At 42.5% G+C, this 21321-nt stretch overlaps 1 protein-coding gene across 4 annotated transcripts in view; it reads left to right on the plus strand.

Moving 5' to 3' along the window:
• Positions 1-21321, plus strand: part of TANC2 (tetratricopeptide repeat, ankyrin repeat and coiled-coil containing 2) — a 348234-nt gene that overhangs the window by 314115 nt on the left and 12798 nt on the right. For all 4 annotated transcript variants that reach the window (XM_029212661.1, XM_029212662.1, XM_029212663.1 and 1 more), the window contains 7 exons: positions 3460-3645; positions 5947-6040; positions 12378-12511; positions 14229-14352; positions 18285-18460; positions 18757-18889; positions 20298-20389. In XM_029212661.1, coding sequence (XP_029068494.1) covers positions 3460-3645; positions 5947-6040; positions 12378-12511; positions 14229-14352; positions 18285-18460; positions 18757-18889; positions 20298-20389 — 939 coding nt within the window. The remainder of the gene's footprint in view (positions 1-3459; positions 3646-5946; positions 6041-12377; positions 12512-14228; positions 14353-18284; positions 18461-18756; positions 18890-20297; positions 20390-21321) is intronic.

Consider the following 21321-nt stretch of genomic DNA (forward strand, 5'->3'; position numbering starts at 1 on the left):
CATATTCTAATCTCAGCTGGGTCTTTCCTGTTGCTCAGGTATCATTTTATTCATCTCTTATTTTCCCCAGAGCAGATAAATAAATCATTTGTGATCTTTTCAAGACCCTATCAAACCTTTTTTGCCCTCCTACGACTACCAAGATTGATTTTAATCTCACTGTGCCTCGATCTCAAAACTCTATTAATCCTTACATACACTCACCTTTACTTCTGCCTCAGAGAAGGAAGTGTTTACCTTCCTTTCCAGAATGCTTGCCTCCACTATATATATTTTTTCTTTTTTTTTTTTTTTTCCCGGCAATGCTGCACAGCTTGTGGGATCTTAGTTCCCGACCAAGGATGGAACCCATGCCCTCTGCAGTGGGAGTGCGGAGTCCTAACCACTGAACTGCCAGGGAATTCCCCACCTATATTTTTTAATCTCAGTATGTTGCTCTTTCTCTCACATCATTTCATTCTTTTTCTAAATTCACACTACCTTTCTTCTCAGTTTCTACAACCTATGAATGTCTTCTCTAACCCAAAAGAGAAACTCCCCTCTCTCTCCTAACCAGAAGCCACCATCCCATCTCTTCCCACCCATGTCCACCAAGCCTGTCCTAAGAGTCATCTCTACTTGCTACCACTGCTTCCTTACTACTCCTTAACCATTTGTGGTCTGGCTTCCGTGACAGAAAGAGGAGGCAAGTCATTAAAATCATAAACTTTGGCTTCAAGCACGACCTGGTCAAAGCCTGCATTCACACTCGCTTTCTCTGAGGGCTTGGACGAGTCGTTTGACCTCTCTTAGCCTCACTTGTTTAACCTAGAAACAGGATGAAGAGGGGCATTGTGACAATTAAAAGTGATCGAGCCTTTTTAAAAAGAGATGAAGTCTCTTTTAGTCTCATGCAGTGCCTAATAAATAATATCCTTAAAAAAAGAAAAAAAACCCCAACCTCTTGGCATTCAACTGAAGCTGCTCTCAAAAGTCACGAACAACTGCCAACCGCCAAATAAAGTAACTATTTCTCATTTCTCACCCCTCTAAACCACTTAAGTATTTAGCCAGTTATTTTGTTGCATAACTGAATTGAATGTTCTTCAATTATAGTTGGTCTGATATTTTCTCTTCATTAGATTGAGTTTGTATGTTTTTGGCAAGCACACCACAGACATGATGCTCTGCCCTTATTCATGCAGCACTGCAGGAGGTGCGTGATGTTGCGATCTCATTACAGGGGATGTTAACCTCTATCACTTGGATAAGGTGGTATCTTCCAGGTTTCTCAACCTGAAGTCACTGTTTCTCCCATTTGGAATTAAGAAGTATCTTTTAGGGAGATGCTTTCAGACTAGGCAGATACCTTGTATCTTTTTTTTGTCCACTAATTTTTTTGTCCACTAATTTAGGATCCATCCATTGATGGGTCCACTCTTGCTGCAATAATTATTGCTATGATATTTGCATTATAGCGATTTTCTATTTCCCTCTTCCTTCTACATTTATTAATTGGAATTCTACTGTAAGGAAGAGCTGTCCCTTCTCCTCAGTGTGTTCATTTACTTATAGCACTATGCGTTCCTGGATATTTATTTTATTCTGTGATCTATAACTCATTGCCGGTATTTTCTTTTTTTGCTCAAATTGCCCCAGATTTGGCCATTGGGAGCTTCTTCACGTTGGTTCCTGTGTCCTTTCAAGCGCCCCCCCCCCCCCATTATTTCATGAGTGCTTCTGTACTTTCTGGCACCACAAGATGTTCCAAACTCATCTTTTGCTATTACTGTCCCAGCCCTGGAATCAACCATTTCCCCAAGAAGCCAAGGGTTCTTTTAATTCATTCCTTTAGTTTTTAAAAAATACAGTTCTGAACATGAAAATTCTCAGTGACTCTCCATTACTTATTAAAATTCAGATCACTAGCCTGGCATTCAAAATATCCATGCTCTTGTCCCAAGAGACCCTCTCAACGTTGTAGTTTGAACTCCCCCTTAATGTATTTTACCCTTCAAAAACTAGAATTAATCATTTCCTATCCCAGCCAGTTGAGATAGCCCTTTTCTTAGTCCATTTGGGCTGCTGTAATAAAATACCATAGACAGAGTATCTTATAAACATTTCCTTCTTACAGCTCTGGAAGCTAAGTCCCCACAGCATGGCGCCAGCAGATTCGGTGTCTGGTGAGAGCTTCCTGGTTTACAGAGAGTGCCTTCTCGCTGTGTCGTCACACGGTGGAAGGGGGCAAGCAAGCTCTCTGGGGCCTCTGTATAAGGATACTAATCCCATTCATGAGGGCTCTGCCCTCATGACCCAATCACTTTCCAAAGGCACCACCTCCTAATTACCTCAGGGGTTAGAATTCCAACGAATAATGGTGGGAGAACACAAACATTCAGACCATTGCACCTTTCCCTCTGAATCTGCTCCTGCTTCTGGCTGGAAATTCTCTGAAATTTTATTGCACTTTTGCTTTCCGTCTGACATTTATTATATTACACCTTTGTTGGACACGTTTTTGTTGTAGTGGTCGCATCGCCCCTATCTTGTTCAAAACTTTGAGAGCAGAATCTATATTTTACTCTCTTATTTACCTTTTTATCCTATCGTGTACCTTGTACATGGTAGGCATTCAGTAAACATTTGTTATATGGATGGCCAGGTGAAACTAAAGCTGGAGAGAACCAGATACAGAACTTAGGCTTCAAGTGCTCTAACTACCACTGGAAAAAAACCTGCCCACCTGCCAGAAAAGGCTGTTCATCTATTGAGACTTGTAGCTGGGGACCTTCTGGTACATTGACCTTAGTCAGCCTTCTCTTTCAGCCTACACTTGTAACCAGCACTGCAACTGTAAAAACTGCTGTTGGAACATAGTCTAGCATTAAGTTCCAAGTACCTCTAGCCATTTTGGCCAGATTGTTGAGATTCTGCCCTCCCACTGGTAGAGAGCAGTGGCCTTTGCCAAAGCATAGTGGTCAAATGTGTGAGTCATGATATGAGATGTTTTGCTTCTTTGGAAGACCAAATTGAGCTTCAAAATTTTTTTCTTCCCTTTCATGATTTCAAAGACAGTTTTTTGTGCCAACGCAGCTTACAAGTCTTTCAAATTTGGGTCTAAAAAGAACTATTTGAGGACAAGGGAGAGTGTACCTCAGGAAAACGAAGCTGGAGCTGGGAGTTTTGGTGTTTTGTTTTTGGGTTTTTTTTTTTTTTTTTTTTTGGTTTCTTTTGATGTGAAACAAAAGCCTGACGTTATGCAAAGAGGTTCTCCCCAGAGGGGCATCTACCAGAGTTGTAGCTCAGTGAAGATCTAGCCTGAGTAGGAGAGTATCTTCTAAATTTTCTCAGGGATTGGTCCAAGGAATACGAGAGGATGAATCTTAGTAGTCCCGACCTGTGCAGTGGGCTGATGTGACTAGATTGGGAATACAGCCACAGTCTTTTTCACATAGGTTTCTCTGTCCCCTCCCGTAGGTGGATCACTTGGATAAGAATGGGCAGTGTGCCTTGGTCCACGCTGCACTCCGAGGTCATCTGGAGGTTGTCAAGTTTTTGATTCAGTGTGACTGGACAATGGCGGGCCAGCAGCAAGGGGTGTTTAAGAAGAGCCATGCCATCCAGCAGGCCCTCATTGCTGCAGCCAGCATGGGTTATACTGAGGTAAGAAAGCGGATAAGGTTTGGGGGGTTTTTTCAAGCTATGTATTGAAGGACCTAGGAAACCAGGAAAAAGGGGTTGCATTATTATAAAATTGCCAGCCTAGGGCTTCCCTGGTGGCGCAGTGGTTAGGAATCCACCTGCCAGTGCGGGGAACACGGGTTCAAGCCCTGGTCCGGGAAGATCCCACATGCCGCGGAGCAACTAAGCCCGTGTGCCACAGCTACTGAGCCTGCGCTCTAGAGCCTGCGAGCCACAACTACTGAGCCCGCGTGCTGCAACTACTGAAGCCCACGCGCCTGGAGCCTGTGCTCCGCAACAAGAGAAGCCACCTCAATGAAAAGCCCGCACACCGCAACGAAGAGAAGCCCCCGCTCGCTGCAACTAGAGAAAGCCCGCGCACAGCAACAAAGACCCAACGCAGCCAAAAATAAATTTTAAAAAGAAATTTGTTAGCCTAATTAATGTGAATTAGGTTTTTGGTCATTGATCTGAGGAGTAGGGAGATTCCAGGGTACCTAGAATTATGTTGGAAAGGACCTCGGGAATTATCTAATCTGATTCCTCCCCATCTTTCCACCCCTATTTAACAGACAATGACACTAGGCTCAGGAGGATTATTTTTTGACCTGTGTTCACATGGGTAGGCAGAGTGGAATGGAAAGGGCACAACAGTTGGAATCTCAGAAGGACCAGGTTTGAGGCCCAGCTTTCCTACTCATTAGCTCTGGACCTTGGGCAATATACCTAATCTCTTAGAACCTTAGTTTCCCACCAGTAAAGCGAGGCTAATAAATTGTTTTTTACAAGGTTGATATGAGATGTAAACTGTTCAACACTGTGCAGATGGTATTTTTGCTAATTTATTTATTAATGAAAGTAATGATACAGTGGCAAAATATGTGGAATTGGTAGTGTTCTAGGAAATGTGTAACAGCCAGCTCTGGGGAGGGGAGTGGAGTGGAACAGAAGTGTGTGTGTGTGTGTGTGTGTGTGTGTGTGTACATACAGACTTAAATTTATTATAAATTTTACTGATATTTAAAAAAATGTTGCACACAGTTTACAAATAATGAATTGTGTAATACTCTTAATTGAATGCTTTTGTTGATTTTTGCTAAACGTATATCCGTACCCAACCTGTGGTTACAACTCAACCATGGTTTGATAAATGAAGTTGCACCCCTATTTGCTCTTTTTCCAATAATTTTGTCATTAAATCTGATGTGCGATCTACTGTTAAATTACTTCCCATCCTCATACAAATTATATTCATTAAACTGGATCCCCTTTTAGCTTTAGCAGTAAATCAAATCCTCACTTACAAAGTTTGCCAGTTTCCAGGGTGTAAGTACCCCCACCATGGCTGATTTCAAGCTGCCAATGTGACGTCACCGAACACAAGGTTTCAAAGAGATGCCCAGGAGCACACCATTATATAGAATTTCCACCATACAGATACAGCAAATATAAATAACCTGAAGAGCATAGGTAATAGTAAAATATAATTAAATAATTAAGAAGTTATAACATTTGATATTTTAACCTTTTTTAATTTAATTTCTTTAATTGTTGTTTAATTTTTAATAAACATCTTTGTTTACTGACTGGCTTGCAAAATTCCGAAAATTTAACAGTCCGCTTTCATGGGCCAGTACAAGTTGGCTCGCCGACTGAAGCTTGAGATGCTTCAGTGACACAGCTACCCCATCAGCTGACGTGACGTATCACCAAGGGAATATTAAGTAAAATTGGAATTTTTATTATCTGTAGAAGGTTTTTTAGCTCTCTCTACAGTGAAATTCCTGGAAACAGAGCTGTCACTTTCCTTTGTGGTTAGCAGCCGTTCTCCTTTTATTATCCGCAAACAGTCCTTGTAATTCCAAGAGGAAAAAAGAAGATAATAGCTCCACTCTGAAAAACTACAGGCCCTCAGTTTTCTCCATATTTATTTTCTGGGTTTTGTTTATTGATTTTTTTCCTGTTTATTTCTTGGTAGCATTTTTATTAGGAGGACGAGGGTTTGCTTTTTTAACTCAAATGTGTTAAATATGTGATTTTTAAAAGTCACATGCTATGTAAGTTAATTGTGTTCAAGGGAAACATGTAAACTGTACCTGGTAGAACAAATGCTCATCATGGCAGCTTTGGGTTTTTAGGTGAGGACAGTCAGTTCTGATTCCTTTTGTGTGCAAGAGAGAGCGTGACCCTTGGGTATCCGGGTTATCTTCCAAACCTCACAGGCTAGTATCAGTAGTATAGTTTTCCACCTGACCTTTGAGCTGACACAGCTTCTTGTTTCAGATTGTCTCCTACCTACTTGATCTTCCAGAAAAAGATGAGGAAGAGGTGGAACGAGCACAGATCAACAGCTTTGACAGTCTCTGGGGAGAGACAGGTACCTCCTGTGGACATCTCTCTCTTCTCTGTGAACGTGTCATGTCTGTGTGGAGATATTCTCTGCATCTCACACCCTGATTTTTTTCTCTGCCAGACCAAAGGTGGCCGTCTCTGTCTTACGGCTATTGTGTTGGAGACTGATTCAGCCAAAGGAAAAGTCACAAGTTTCCTCCTTTCAATCCTCTTTCCCTTTGGGTGCTCCATGCCATTAGCCCCAGAGTCTTCTTTCAGACAAACCTTCCCCCGCTCTTGTTTCCAAATATTTCAAAAGACTGGAAGTTTCCTTACAATGTGCCAAACCATAGCAGAAAAGAGTTGTCAACTTTTTTTCCCTGTGATCCTTATAGCAGTTAGGAATAAATATTTCTCCTGTAGCTATAAACCAAGAAGTTAAATTTTTATCGACACCTCTGGCTTACTGAACCAAGTGTTAGCATGGCGGAGTGGTCCTGACATGGTTAAACTGATACGTCATGAGTACAGTTGCTATCAGGATGCAAAATGAAGGTCCCCCCTGTAGGGCACAGCCCTGCGTAGTCTCTCACGATCCGCGGCAAAGCCATTTCTGTATTGCTTGGTACTTACTCCACAAACAGAAGCCTCTTCCTTGTGGCCTTTGCAGGAAATGATTGTTGTCTTTCCCCCAAGTCTAAACTGGAACATCTGGAAAAACATTAGTAACCTTTTATGTGTTTATGAAACCAGGGCAGTAAAAACTGTAGAGTCACCACAGATATGTGTCGTGTTTGCCAGGATAAGTAGACCAACATTGAGATGGCCGATTTTAGGGAGAGCATTTTACTAAACAAGAAGGGGGTATGCTTTGGTTAGGGTCAGAATGTTATTAAAAATGAGAAGATGCTTGAATTCACTTAAAATGTATAATTACCTATTGAACTGTGATGTTTCCACACATGGCAGTAATCTTGTATAGGTTTCATGGCTTCTTTAACATCGTGTAGAATGGTCCAGAGCTCAGGAATTTGCTTCTCAAACAATCCCTCCCTCTGTCAGAGCCAAAGGGAGCAGATGCCGGGCAGCTGCAGCTTAAGAGCCCATGACAGATTAAAGGAAAATGTGCAGCTGGCAACAGCTGCTGTCTCTGGGGCCCCACCCTGAGGGAAGCCAGAGGACAGACTGAGGGGAAGGGGCTGGCCAGGTCGCCAGCAGTTGTGGAGTGTGCATCCTGAGACCTGGAGCTGCAGGAGAGACGTGATGGTTTACATCCCGTCAGCACAGCCTCCCCGGCACAGCCCCTCCGTCCCTCCCAGAGTCTCCTGTTGCCAGGCCACCCGCGTGCAACCCTAACCCTAACTGGGGGGCGCAACAAAAAGTAGTGGCCCGATGGCGTTAGTGGACAGCAATTACAAGACTAACAGTCATAGTGATGAATATCACACACGTCCTAGTGCTGTCCTTGAAAGAATTCCTTAAAAATGTTGAAGAAGGGTGTGAACTAAGTGGAAGACTTATTTGTATTGGTATGAATTTCTTATTAGAATAAAACTTTACAGCCTCAGGACTTTTAAAAGATTTCCTGCTTTAAAGTGTGCAATAAAGTTTGTTACATTAATTTTCTTACATACATACCGTATCTCAAGATTGTAAAAAAAATCAAAGTTTCATGTCAGTTTGCTTGTAGTCAGAATTGTGTTGTGTTTAATTTTATATTTATATGAATTAATTTCAGCATTATGAACATAAGACGTTATTTAAATGAGTTAGAATGAAATACATTTGTAATATAATTTATAGAGCTATAAAAAGTTATTTGACTTCAGAAAAATTTCTGGGAAATAATATCTTTGCTATGTTAAAAAATGTCCCTACAACTCACCACTAGTGTAGAGTAGACTCTGAGTTGCTTTTCTGTCTATAGTGATGGACTTACCAAGTACACGTTTCTTTTTAACTTACAGCACATAATCATTTAAAATTTATAATGACTCATTGAATTGTGATGTTTCCTCCAATGGCAAAATCTTATACAGGTTTCCCTTGCATAGAGAATGAAGGTCTGTGACCTGCAGCCAGCTGGTTAGGGTCTCGTATCTGCAACCCTGGCCTAAACAACCCAGTTTTTACTTAGGGAAAATATGATGGTAATGATGTTTCCAACAATTTGTATCATTTACTCTATTAAATCCAAAACACCAGTAACTATAAGAAACTATATAACCATTATTTTATGTGCCATTCCAAAAAAAAACCAGAAAGAAAAACCCTCTGCCTATAAAACTGACACAGTTCTTTATTATCACATCGATTATAAGATGCAACCTGACTTTGAGATGTTAAAAATGCAGAGGGAAGAAAGTACATCTTAGAATCAATGAAATATATCTTAGCATATAGTGAAATATTTATTGAGATGTAATTTTTACATATCAGATTTTCTAAAAGCCGGTCACTGGAATATCCTGGTTGTCTTCGCCCTCCTTTTATGGCCTTTTTGTCCTTCCAAAGAGCACCTTCCTACATCGAGCTTTCACCGTCTGGCTGACCCCCTCCCATTCTGCAGGGTTTTCACAGATTTCTTATGGAACACAGAAATCTGTATTCCAACACAGAAGGAAGGCAATTAAGATGACAAGATTCACCAATCCCTCCTCTCCTTTGTCTTACAGCTATAGAACAGAACCAGCATTAAAAGCTTCTAGCAACTCTGGAGAGGCTGAGCCATCCATGGCCCAAAAGTAGCGAAAATTCAGAAAATAAACAAGATACCATTAATTCATGCCTTCATCATCTTTTGTCTAGATTATTGCAACCACTTCCTAGCTGATCTTGTCTCTGGCCTCACCCTTTTGTGATTTATCTCCCAGACTTCAGCCAGAGTGATCTCTCTAATCCACAATCTGTCCATGTCACTTTCCTGCTTACCACCCTTCATTGACCACCTGTAACATTAATGTAGCATCAAAAGGGACTTCCCTGGTGGGGCAGTGGCTACGACTCCACGCTCCCAATGCAGGGGGCCCAGGTTCGATCCCTGGTCGGGGAACTAAGATCCCACATGCTGTGTGATGCGGCCAAAAAAAAAAAAGGTAGCATAAAAAGACGTGTCATGATCTCTAGCATCATCTGTTGCCTGTCTCCTCCAGTAGGAGTAAACGTGCCGTTCCCCACCTCAGTGCCTTTATACGTGCTCTCCCTGTGCCTAGAATGCCTCCCTGTTGTCGTTGCCTATAAGTCTCCTATTTCTCTTTCAGCATCTGGTTTAGATTGTCATCTCTTCCTGGAGACCTTCTCAGACGCTTCTTCCTCTGTGCCACCTCCAGACAACCCCCGTGGACTTATCTCTGTTGTGCTTATCACACTGTATAGTAATGTATTTGTTTGTCTGTTATCCTTATTCAACCCTGAGTTCCTTGAGAGCCGACAGTATCTGACAAAATAGCTCTATAAATGTTTAACTAATTAATGTTGTTTTGGATAGCAGTGATCAGTATATGTCTTCCCCACCCACCTCCATCCCATCGGTCTTCCATGACCTGTCTGTGCTGTACACTGTCAAGGTTGAGAAGAGATAAGAGAACCATTTGCTTCTCTGCATTCTATTTAGCATCAGCATCCCAGCGAAGCCGACTTTGGCTATTTGATCAACTCTGAGCTGTATCCTATCTGTTTCTTCAAGCTCCTTAGCTGTTTCCCTTTGAAAAAGGACCATTTATTTCAGATAATCTCATCAGATGCTGACACGCTAGGGAACGAATTCTGTTACTGGTCTCTTAGGAAGAGAGATTTGGCTCCAAACTGTTAACGTTTGCTCTAAGAATCAGTTTGTTGTTTTACAGAACTGGCTTTGCCTTATTCGTCTCACTTTCAAAAAGTTTTAACGGTTTTTGATAAGAACTATATAAAATCCAGCCAAAGCAACTCCTTGCTCTTGGATTTTGAAAAGTACAGATCCAATTTTCCATAGTTGTGTTGTTCTGAGATGAAGTTGGCCAGCTGTGTTAATGACCATGTCCAGATATCAGCTGGAGATTCCTGCCAAATTACATCATAACCTAAGTAACAGAGATGATACAACAAAGAAAAAGGCCAAATGGAACATTCCCTCTCATATAAACATGTTGTCCAGTGGGTTGAGATGGGCCAGCCCCCAGCAACATGACTCCAGGTTAGAGCAGACAGTATATAAGTTTAGCTTTCAGGATGGGCACTGCTTGTGAATTTTTATCTGTGTTCTGTGAACTAGCATCATTGACGAGAGGCTTGATTCTGAAATACTGTCTGTATTTTCTCCAGAGTGCTATAAATTCTTGCGTGAAAAAGAATGTATTTGCGCGCACACACACACACACACACACACACACACACACACACCCCACGCCATACACAAGACATTGAAAGGGAGGCTTGCTGCATCCCTGCCCCCTGGTAGCTACTTTAAACTTGGGAGAGTTAGAAATTTTCCAAACCCTTTGTTTTATGTACCAACGAGGTGATTCTTATGGTTCCTAACAAGTGTCTAATCCAGTCAAGTTCTTTCTTTTTCCCCAGCTTGACTGAGATATAATTGACATACAACATTGTGTAAGTTTAATGTATACAATGTGATGATTGCCAGTCAAATTCTTAAGCTACTCTTGTGTTCTGACCCAAGAACTAAAGTTGTTTTTTTCTTTTCCCTGAACTATTAGAAATGTGAACTTGGAAAAGAGGGAAAATCACTTTGATTTAAAGAACAAGAGACAAACTTCTCGGTCAAGTAAACAATCACACCCATCAATACTTGTAACTTATCCATTCGGAACTTGGAAATGACCCTCACCTCAGATAGGATGAAGCCTCTGCCCTTCTGTGAGAACAGGATGGAAATGCCTATGTTAAGAGTTCCAAAAAATAAAATGAAAAATACACATAAGACAAGGCCTAGATACATCTAGTTTAAGATCTTCTAAAATTGCCACATTTTCCTTCATAAGCCCTTTCTATCCTTGAAGAAGGAAAAGATTACTTTGAAGGTTTATATCAGTGGAAATTACAGGTAGTTTTAGTTTTGCATATGAGTCAGTTGTGGGTAAATTTGGCCAAGCTCAAAGACAAAATGCCTTAATTTGCACTTAAATGAAAAAAATCACAAGTGACCATTTGATCTGATTTTCAGTTGCTTCCCTGATTAGATACCAACATTTGCAAACTGAAATATCTGCACCTGCCATGTACTATCTTCCTCTGGTTTGTCACTGGAGTAGGTGGCCACAGCGAAGGAAGGACCTGCTGACTACCACATCTGTTTTTCAAGTCTGTGTGGGGAAAAAGGTCTCCATACTCTTTCTTTAAAAGCATAACTCCTGCCATTTTCTAACAGTGTTTACCATCTTCCCTACCTTCATCCATTTAAAACACTGAGTGTACACATTTGAGATCCCTGGTTAAGAAACAAATACATATTTGTTCAAATATGAACTTAGTAGAAAGTATATTGACAAATTCCTCTTACTGCTATTGAAACAGTACTCAAAAGGATGAAATAAGCACTCTTAGAATCCTGTGTATCAGAGATCATAAACAATGGACAGTAGCACAGAAGGAAGAATGTTTATGTTTCTTCCTGCTGTGTGTCCTTTATCCTCACTATAGCTGTGCTTTATCTGTGACTCCATTATCCTGTATTCAGAAGAAAAGAGCCTTTGTCACACTCCTCTCATCTTTAAGACTATTACTTTGAACAGTTTTGACCCTCCTATGAAAATGGTCACCCATGTACTAGAAACTTCTGTCCCAACTGATGAAAAAAAAGAAAACTGGCCCAAGGCTCTTAGACTGCAATTTCTTTTTTTTTTTTACATTTTTTAATATATTTTTATTGTAAATACTCCCTTAAAAGCAATCCAGGAAACTGTCATTTAAGAAATCAACAAAATTAAGACTGCAATTTCTGACTGGTTCTCTGAGTTTAAGGGCCCAGGAGTAGAAATTGGCCAGAGGTGGTTCCTAGCTAACTCTAAAAGACCGTAGTCTGCAAAGACCCTTCTCTCTGCATTCTTACCCATGCACATACCAGTAAAAGGTTTGTAGCTGGGACGAGGTACCAAAAAAGAGAGGGATTAAAAGCAGAGAAGATAGTCTGGGTAGGAAACATGAAACCAAGTAAGTTTGCTCAAAGGTGATTTTTTCAATAAAATTATTATAATTGTCTCCATATATGTAAGCCCTTTTATTTTTCTTTGAAAATTTCCTTCATGGCAGAAGTAGCCAAAATCATCATTCTTGGAGATAAAGTAGCAATTACATTCATCAAACAGAGGTGTGCTGCCCTGCTTACCCTAGAGGGCTGGAGAAGGCAAGACCCCCTGTGCTCATTCTGTGCTCTCTGCCCTTAGCCCTGACAGCTGCAGCCGGAAGGGGCAAACTGGAGGTGTGTCGTCTACTCCTGGAACAGGGGGCAGCAGTGGCCCAGCCAAACCGCCGAGGGGCAGTACCCTTATTCAGCACCGTTCGCCAAGGCCACTGGCAGGTAAGCATGTAGCTACTTCCAGTGCCCCAGGCAGGGGTGAGTTCTGGGTGGGAACTTTTTTTTTTTTTTAACATCTTTATTGGAGTATAATTGCTTTACAATGGTGTGTTAGTTTCTGCTTTATAACAAAGTGAATCGGTTATACATATACATATATCCCCATATCTCCTCCCTCTTGCATCTCCCTCCCTCCCACCCTCCCTATCCCACCCCTCTAGGTGGTCACAAACGACCTAGCTGATCTCCCTGTGCTATGCGGCTGCTTCCCACTAGCTATCTATTTTACGTTTGGTAGTGTATATATGTCCATGCCACTCTCTCACTTTGTCACAGCTTACCCTTCCCCCTCCCCATATCCTCAAGTCCATGCTCTAGTAGGTCTGTGTCTTTATTCCCATCTTACCCCTAGGTTCTTCATGACCTTTTTTTTTCTTTTTCCTTAGATTCCATATATATGTGTTAGCATACAGTATTTGTTTTTCTCTTTCTGACTTACTTCACTCTGTATGACAGACTCTGGGTCCATCCACCTCACTACAAATAACTCAATTTCGTTTCTTTTTATGTCTGAGTAATATTCCATTGTATATATGTGCCACATCATCTTTATCCATTCATCTGTTGATGGACACTTAGGTTGCTTCCATGTCCTGGCTATTGTAAATAGAGCTGCAGTGAACATTTTGGTACATGACTCTTTTTGTATTATGGTTTTCTCAGGGTATATGCCCAGTACTGGGATTGCTGGGTCATATGGTAGTTCTATTTTTAGTTTTTTAAGGAACCTCCATACTGTTCTCCATGGTGGCTGTATCAGTTTACATTCCTGGGTGGGAACTTCTCAAGCAGAGAGCAAAAAAAATCACAAAATTTGGGTTATCCGGCAGTCACTGGGTTTGAAGACTTGGGCCTCTGTTATTAATATTCTGGTTAATTGAGAATACATCAGAAAATTAACATTCATACATTCTATATAATACAGATCATTCCCGATGATCTGTATCATATAGAAGGACTAGCTACTTTTGGCCTGGTGGTGCAGCGACCTCCTTCTCACACTTCACAACATCACCAGGGTCTCTGGAAGGTTCAAACCTCAACAGATCCCTGCTAACCACTTACAGCAGGTGTGCCTCAGACTTGCAAAAAGAAAATGTGGTATTTGTAAATTCTAGTTATGTGATCTTTCCAGATGTTTGGATTCTGGATAAACGCTAATTTATATATTTAGGATGGAAAAAAAAAAGTATATTGATTATAATCTTTGAAAATGTTTAAGTAGGAAAAAAGTCCTAGGAGCCAAACAGTGCTAAAGAGTTATCAGAGGCTGTATTCTGTATTTACTGTATTCTGTTCAGTTGTAAATATTCACTGCAGGCAGGTTTGCAACCCCTGGAGGCCAGTAAAATGGCACTGACATAGGTGTTGGCACTTCCATCATGGGGTTGTTTAGTCTACATCTTGGCCTTTGTTATCTTGAATTCTTTTTTACTGAGTGGCTGAGTCAGACGTTTAGAGTTGAGTTCTTCTCATTTGGCTGTCCCTGAGACAGTCAGAGATCGAATCCCATGGTACTAGACCACGCAGGGGGTTCTTGCAGTGGAAAGTTTCTTTAGAGGTGACTAGCAGGGAGTTCTCACACTGTGGGGGAGGGCGTGCGTGTGTCTGCTCAGCAGCGCTTCCTGGCTGATGGGTCCCTGCTTCTCTGCACCTGCAGATTGTTGATCTTTTACTCACCCATGGAGCTGATGTCAACATGGCGGACAAGCAGGGCCGTACTCCCCTGATGATGGCAGCTTCCGAAGGCCACCTGGGAACTGTGGACTTTCTCCTTGCTCAAGGTCAGTCCTACAATGCCAGAGCTTGATGATCAGTGCCCATAACAACCCAAGGAACTCATGATTTGCAGGGATGGATTCCAAGAGGAGTTGAGAATGGCTATTCTCAAGCCAGTTGGTTAGAAAATGAAAGTCCGTCTCCTCTCTTCTCATATACAGCGGGACCCTTCTAATTCTGACATTCTCTATTTCTTTATGGCTTGAGGGGTTTTGGTATCCTAATCAAATTTACATAATCTAAGCTCTTTAATCTCCCAACTTTGATTTTTTTTAATGTACACTCAATAAATGTTCATCTTCCAGGGATCGTATTTTGACTTGATCAATTGTTTTGTAAGCCTGCACAACTAATATTTTTCTTGTATCCTAAGGAGGCAAATGGAAGTTGAAATGATTGTTGACCATGGGACCCTATTTGAGGAATCAGGGTATTATTACCCTCCTATTGTAATAAATTCCTTTTGACATTTACCAACATTCATATATTCCTGGTGAATGGGAAATAAGTTAAAGGAGATTGTGGTCATACTATCCAAAGCATTCCCTTCAATGGCTCCGACCTCAGTCATCTATACAGAATAGTAGTGAGTGACAGGGGAACGAACCTCTGTAGTAGAAAAGCTCCAGTCACTGGTGACTCTGCAGTACCATCTAGTGGAGCTCGAGCATTTGCATCAAGCAGGAGGTGGTGTGACTGTGACCAGCTTTTACTCCATTCCAGCAAGCCTCCCCTATGAGTAAACGGGATCTTCTCATCTATAATTAATATCCACAGGTGCACACACTTCAAGAAAAACAAGCTCCTGCAAATCGTGCCCAGGCTGGAGCAGCTGAAGGGTAGTTGATTTAGGAAGAAGACAAGGTTTCTTCTTCTAAGATTTCAAACTACAACTCAGTCAGAGACTTACTGGATCTTTAGCTCTCTCCTGCAAAGATTTGTTTCCACAACCTTAGACTCACAAAACTGGGTCAGAATCAGAGAACTGTTTTCCCCGGGTACAGAGTGGTTCTTGCTTCCCCAATACAAGCCACCAAACAAACCTGGTTTCATGGTATCTATCCTTCTGCTAAGAGGGGGCTGGAGGAGCAAGGGAGATACGCCTAGCTCCTCAGGATAAAACATGGCAGGAGTAAATGTCCCAGAACAACCTGAGTCTACTGGAAAAGGCAGGACCCCTTCACCACAGATAAGCTGTAGATGACTGCACACAGTCTGCCGTGAGCCCGTAGAAGCTCATCAGACACAGATCCCAGACATGTGTTCCCTTTACGCTGCAGGCATTCTGGTCTCCGGTCTTGTTACCGTTTCATTCTTTCACACTTAAATCAGAGAGTTTCTCTCAATCAACAAATCCTACCCAAGTTTATTTAGCCTACGTTATCCGCAAAACACTATGCTAGGAACTGAGTGATTTTTTAAAATAAATACACTACAATCCATGTCTTCAAAGGGTCTATAATCTGGCAAGGAGGGGATAAAACAAAGATAAGGAACTACCTTAAAAAGCAGAGAATCCTAAGTACTCTGATGATAAAGGTATTTGAGTTAGAACAGGACAGACTTTGAAATTTGAATGGGAAAAATGTTCTATATTCAGGGAGAGGACATAATGTAAATGAAAGGTCAGAGAGGAGAAACAGTACACAACAGGTTTGGGGAAATATGCAAGCTGTCCAGTGACGTACATGAGGACTGTTGGGAAATAAAATTGGAAATGTATGTGGAAAGGAATTGAAAAGGAGCAGATTAAAAGAGTTTGGACTTATCTGAAGGCAGTAGGGAGCCTTTCAAGATTTTTAAAAAGGGAATCAGTGCCAGAGTTGCACTTTAAAAAAAGAAAAAAGAAAAATCACTTTGGCAGTAGTGTGAATAGTAGAGTTGATGAAGGGACTATAGTGGACCTGGGGATCAATTAGGAAGCCATTGTCATTGAGTAGATGAGAGGTAATGCCGAATCCAGGTGCAGTAGCTGTTAGAACAGGAGGGCCAAGTGCAAAAAAGATTTTGGATATAAGGGTTGATTACATGCAGGTCGTAAGGACAGGTGAGTTGACGGTAACTCCAAAGTTCTAAAATGGATGTTTGGGAGAACTGTGATTCTGTTAACTGTCCGGAGAAGAAAAGAGAGAAGAGGAAGATTTCAAATTGAATTTTCAGAGGAAATTGAATACCTGGGTTTTTTTCATATGTATCTCCTTTTAATTTCTTAAATTCCAGCTTCCCTTATCTTTGTAAAATCAATTTATCTGTAACATACATCCAGAACCTTCTTATCCTGCTTTTTCCACCCCTGAAGACTCTATCCAGGAAATTTATAGATGTTGCATCTGAGAAAACTCCTTAGATTCTGTCCCATATTCAGATTCATTCCATGTTAGAGTCAGTGTTTTAGTTGCAAACTACACCATTGTGAAAAGATAACCCAGTACATGGATGGCTCTCCTCAGGGTTAGAAGTATCGTACTTTCCAACCCTCCATCCTGTTACGGGAAGCCACAAAGTCTGGTTGTCTGACCTCTAGGGATACAGAGGTGATAGGCCACATATCTGCTGAGTAGCCCCAGAGCCTGGCTGTGGCAGGTCCTGAGCTTGATCTGACATCTGAATCCTGTCCAGCTGAGGACGCAGCCTGGAAAACGTACTGTGTGTGCAGTAAGTTGATCTCTAATTTAGTTAGTGCGCATGTCGTGCCAACTGTGTGGAAAGAGTCATCTTAGGTACTCTTCAAAACTAGCAAGGGAACGACAGGCTCTTTGCCATCCAAGAGCTTACAGTCTAGGCTGAGAACCAAACGTATATTGAAGTTTAGACTAATTACAAAAACAGTATGTCAAGTGTGCTTGCTCCTCACAGGTGAAAATAGAAATGTTGAAGGGAAGAAGTTGCAGAATATAAAATAGGCTAAAAGAGTGGGGGTGGGGTTGTTGAAGGCTGACTAGTTTAATTAAACTCCTGATTTCTTTCCTGGCCTGGGCTCAGTCTCTTCCCATGAGTCCGTTTTCCTCCCATTCTAAGGCGGGAGAAGGTGGCCTGGTACTATCATCAATGATAAACATGTTCTGAGCTCCTTATTTTATGAGAACCTCTCAAGGAGTTTATACCATTAGAAATCGAAGATTTTTGCCAAGTTCAGAAAACATGCACTGAGAATTTATTACAAATAAGTGGGATACATTAAAAAAAAGATTAATAACAGAATAAGGTGACATATGTCAAGCAGGTTCAAGATGAGGTAACAGTGAATGCGAGAAGCTTTTTGGAGACAGGGAGGGGTTTTTTTTGTTTTTTGGAGTTTTTTTCTTTTGCGGTATGTGGGCCTCTCACTGTTGTGGCCTCTCCCGTTGCGGAGCACAGGCTCCGGATGCGCAGGCTCAGCGGCCATGGCTCACGGGCCCAGCCGCTCCGTGGCATGTGGGATCCTCCCGGACCAGGGCACGAACCCGTGTCCCCTGCATCGGGAGGCGGACTCTCAACCACTGTGCCACCAGGGAAGCCCCGACAGGGAGGTTTGAGATGGTTCCTAGAGAACAGGTAGAAGTGAGGTAAGTCATGGGGAGATAAAAGGTATCCACACATGGGGGCAGCATGACCAGAAGTGCGGGTACAGGAGTACTTGTGGGAGATTCTAGAGGTGGTGAGCACATCCATTTGGGGCAAAGTTGAGGATTCTCACAGAGGAGTAATGAAACTTAAGGATAAACAGTAAGCTTGGGGAGAGATTATGCACAACCCAGGATAGGCCGCCCTGTCAAAGAACTGGACTCTTGTACTGACAGCTTTTGGGAGCAATTTTGTTAACAGTTTTATCAAAAGACAACTCATATCCCAGAAACATAAGCTGTGCTTTGGCCGAGTGTACACCTTAAATACCAGCTTTCCCTCCTGCTGTGAATTTTCATGTTTCCTCAGCCCTGTATTATGCCTGCTGTTGTAGGTGCCTCCATTGCACTAATGGACAAAGAAGGATTGACAGCCCTCAGCTGGGCTTGTTTGAAGGGTCATCTCTCAGTAGTACGTTCTCTGGTGGATAATGGAGCCGCCACAGACCATGCTGACAAGAATGGCCGCACCCCACTGGATCTGGCGGCTTTCTATGGTGATGCTGAGGTGGTGAGTGCCTTTAACCAAGCCTCAGGGTGGTAAGAATAGGGAAGGTTCTCTATCCACAATGTTATCTGGGGTTGATGATTCCTGATATAAAGTTCTCAGATCTGTACTTGCTCCAGGGCGGGAACATTGAAAACACCATTAAAGACCAGGAGCATAGGTCTGGCCTGGAATACCATGACTGTCCAGCCTGGCTCAAACCAGTAGTTGAATAAAGGGCAGGCAGCAGCCAGAGCCCTGAGTGGAGCAGTGTGAGCCGTCACACCTGCGTTAACTGCGCTGCTTCATCCGTGTCCTAGGTCCAGTTCCTGGTGGATCACGGGGCCATGATTGAGCACGTTGACTACAGCGGAATGCGCCCTTTGGACAGGGCAGTGGGGTGCCGGAACACTTCTGTTGTTGTCACTCTTCTGAAGAAAGGAGCCAAGATAGGTAGGAAAAAGGAAGAAGGTGCTGGCCATCTGTGCCCAGGGGCCAGACTGGTCCGGCGGTCTGGCTGCCCTGGGTGTGTGGTGTGCGTGTATGTAGTTTCCCCTCTGCCCTGGCCCAGTTATTGTCCAAGTGAACAGAAGGCTCTTGACCCAGAGAAAGCACCATCTGAGCCATGGTCTACACTACCCTGTGTCCAAAATCACACGGTTATCTGCCGTGCCCCGAGTAGCCTTAACCAGGAGGCTGCTCCGACCTTAAGCACATCTCAGCGCTGACGCCTCGGTAGCAGCCCCACCCTGTGAGCATCCTGGATCCCTGCACCGCCACAGCCTTCGCTTTCCCTTGCTCTGTATGTGCTTTGGACTCTCGAGTCCCTGCGGCTGCTGTCCCATCCACTCCCCATCCCTCAGGCCTGTAGACAAGGGTTGGCTGATATGCTGGCTTTTTTGCTGCCTGCCTCTCACTGCTGCTTTTTCCTTCTTTTTTTTTTTTTTTTTTCACCTTCATCCATTTTTTTTTCCTCTCCTACAACTTTTTGTTTTCTCCTTTCTTTGAAGGTTGTCAGACGTTACCGAGTCGCCCACGAGGTATATTTCACCGCTGTCAGCATCAGGCGTGGTCTGATGGCTTGGTCAGCTTTGCCTTCTCCTCTTTGATTTAGCCTGCATGAGTTCCCTACACCTCTAATCTTTTAATTTACTTCACCTTAAAAGAAGATTTTTTTTAATGACTGTTGTAGAGAATAACTTGAACTTTTGATAACTAACCCTGAAAAGCCTAGTTGGTAAATAATTCAGGCATCCGTAAACTAATCGAGTTAACCTTTTCTTTCTCTTTGTGGGTAAAGTGGTCCTCGGTCATGTTGGCTTGTTTCACATTGGAACCGTGCTCCTGGTTCAGCATGAATCCCAGGAGTCCTATTCAGTACTTACAAATTAGGGGAGCCTTTAGAGTCTTTCATGGTTTCCCTTCTGCAAAGAACGTATTTAAAAATTGAGACTAAACAGCTGGGGCTCTTGAGTCCCAGATTCTGAAATAAACTACCCTTTTTAGATTTTTTAAATCTTATGGTGACATTTAATGTAAACCCTTTCTCCCAATTTCCTTATTTAAAATAACTCCAAAATAAGCCATCGCCTGCCCAAATACAACACGCAGGCTTTGCTGCCCTCCAGTGGTGCAAACTCAGACAGTTCAAACACTCTTATTTTAAGGTGAATACAAATCCAACGCAGCTTCTTGGCAGTGGGAGTTACTAAGACACTCCCAGTTCTAAAAGATGAGGCCATTGTTGTGGAGCAAGTTGTTCTCTCAGCAGAAATTCCCCAAGGGTGTTTTTTTCACCTAGCTTCCTACCACCCTTACATTGTATGAGTTTTTTACCCATCATGCATCCTGTACACTACAGGTCCAGCCACATGGGCGATGGCCACCTCCAAACCAGACATCATGATCATCCTGCTGAGCAAGCTGATGGAAGAGGGGGACATGTTTTATAAGGTGAGCGGAGGAAGGAACCGTGTCCTCCAGACAGCCGCTGACTGTTCTCTACTTGTAGAATCTCCCGAAGTCTCGGCAGGTCTCACCCTTGGTTCTAGAGGCAATGCCATCCCTCGGTGGTGGGCTCATAAGCTGAGGACCCCAGGTTTTTGCTTTCTCAACAAGAGAGCAAGAGTAGCTGCACATGCCTGCAGCGGATGAACCTAAAGACCTAGTTTCACCTGGTCACTGATAGGCAGATACGTAGATTCTACATGGAATCTGTTCATTGGAGCCTGGAAACCATGGGACGAGTAAAAGAAACCTTATATAGTGCAGATACTTCCAGTCTGTGGGGAAGAGGCATCAATCTTAGCTTTTATATTTAATATATGTGTAGATTTAAAAATCTGTAGTAATAATAGCTTATCAGCATCCCTGAGGAAGAAAATGAAACCAAGACAAATAGCAATTACAAGATTTACTTGAAATGACAACAAAAAAGGTGTGAAGTCTTCTTGTACTCACAGTTCAAGCTGAAGGCTCCATATCCCTAACACACACAAACTCCCATGGGCTGCAGGAAGTCCCTTAAGAACTTCCCATGTCAGAGTTATCTCATTGTGTTAAGATTAGCTGAATCTTCTTCTCCTAAAGTAAATACAAATCCGGCCCAGCTTTCGGCAGCGGGTGTCACTGAGACCTGCCCAGGCCCAAAGATGAGGAAATGATTGTGATGCACGTTACTTCCGCCTTGTGTAAGGAGTATACAGAGCTCCTGGGAGTCCAGTTGTATTTCCCAAAGACCCTTTGAGTGAGAGTTATTGTAATCTAGGACTCTTAGGCTTCTAGGAAACTTGAGTTCTGACCCAGCCATGATTTTACATGACTTCAAAGAAGGGCCTCTCAGGGTGTCATGTTTATGGACTCGAGAGTGGCACTGCTGTCAAGAA

This window comes from Monodon monoceros, unplaced genomic scaffold, assembly GCF_005190385.1.
Source record: "Monodon monoceros isolate NGI ecotype Baffin Bay Population unplaced genomic scaffold, NGI_Narwhal_1 Super_Scaffold_9, whole genome shotgun sequence".
NCBI lineage: Eukaryota > Metazoa > Chordata > Mammalia > Artiodactyla > Monodontidae > Monodon > Monodon monoceros.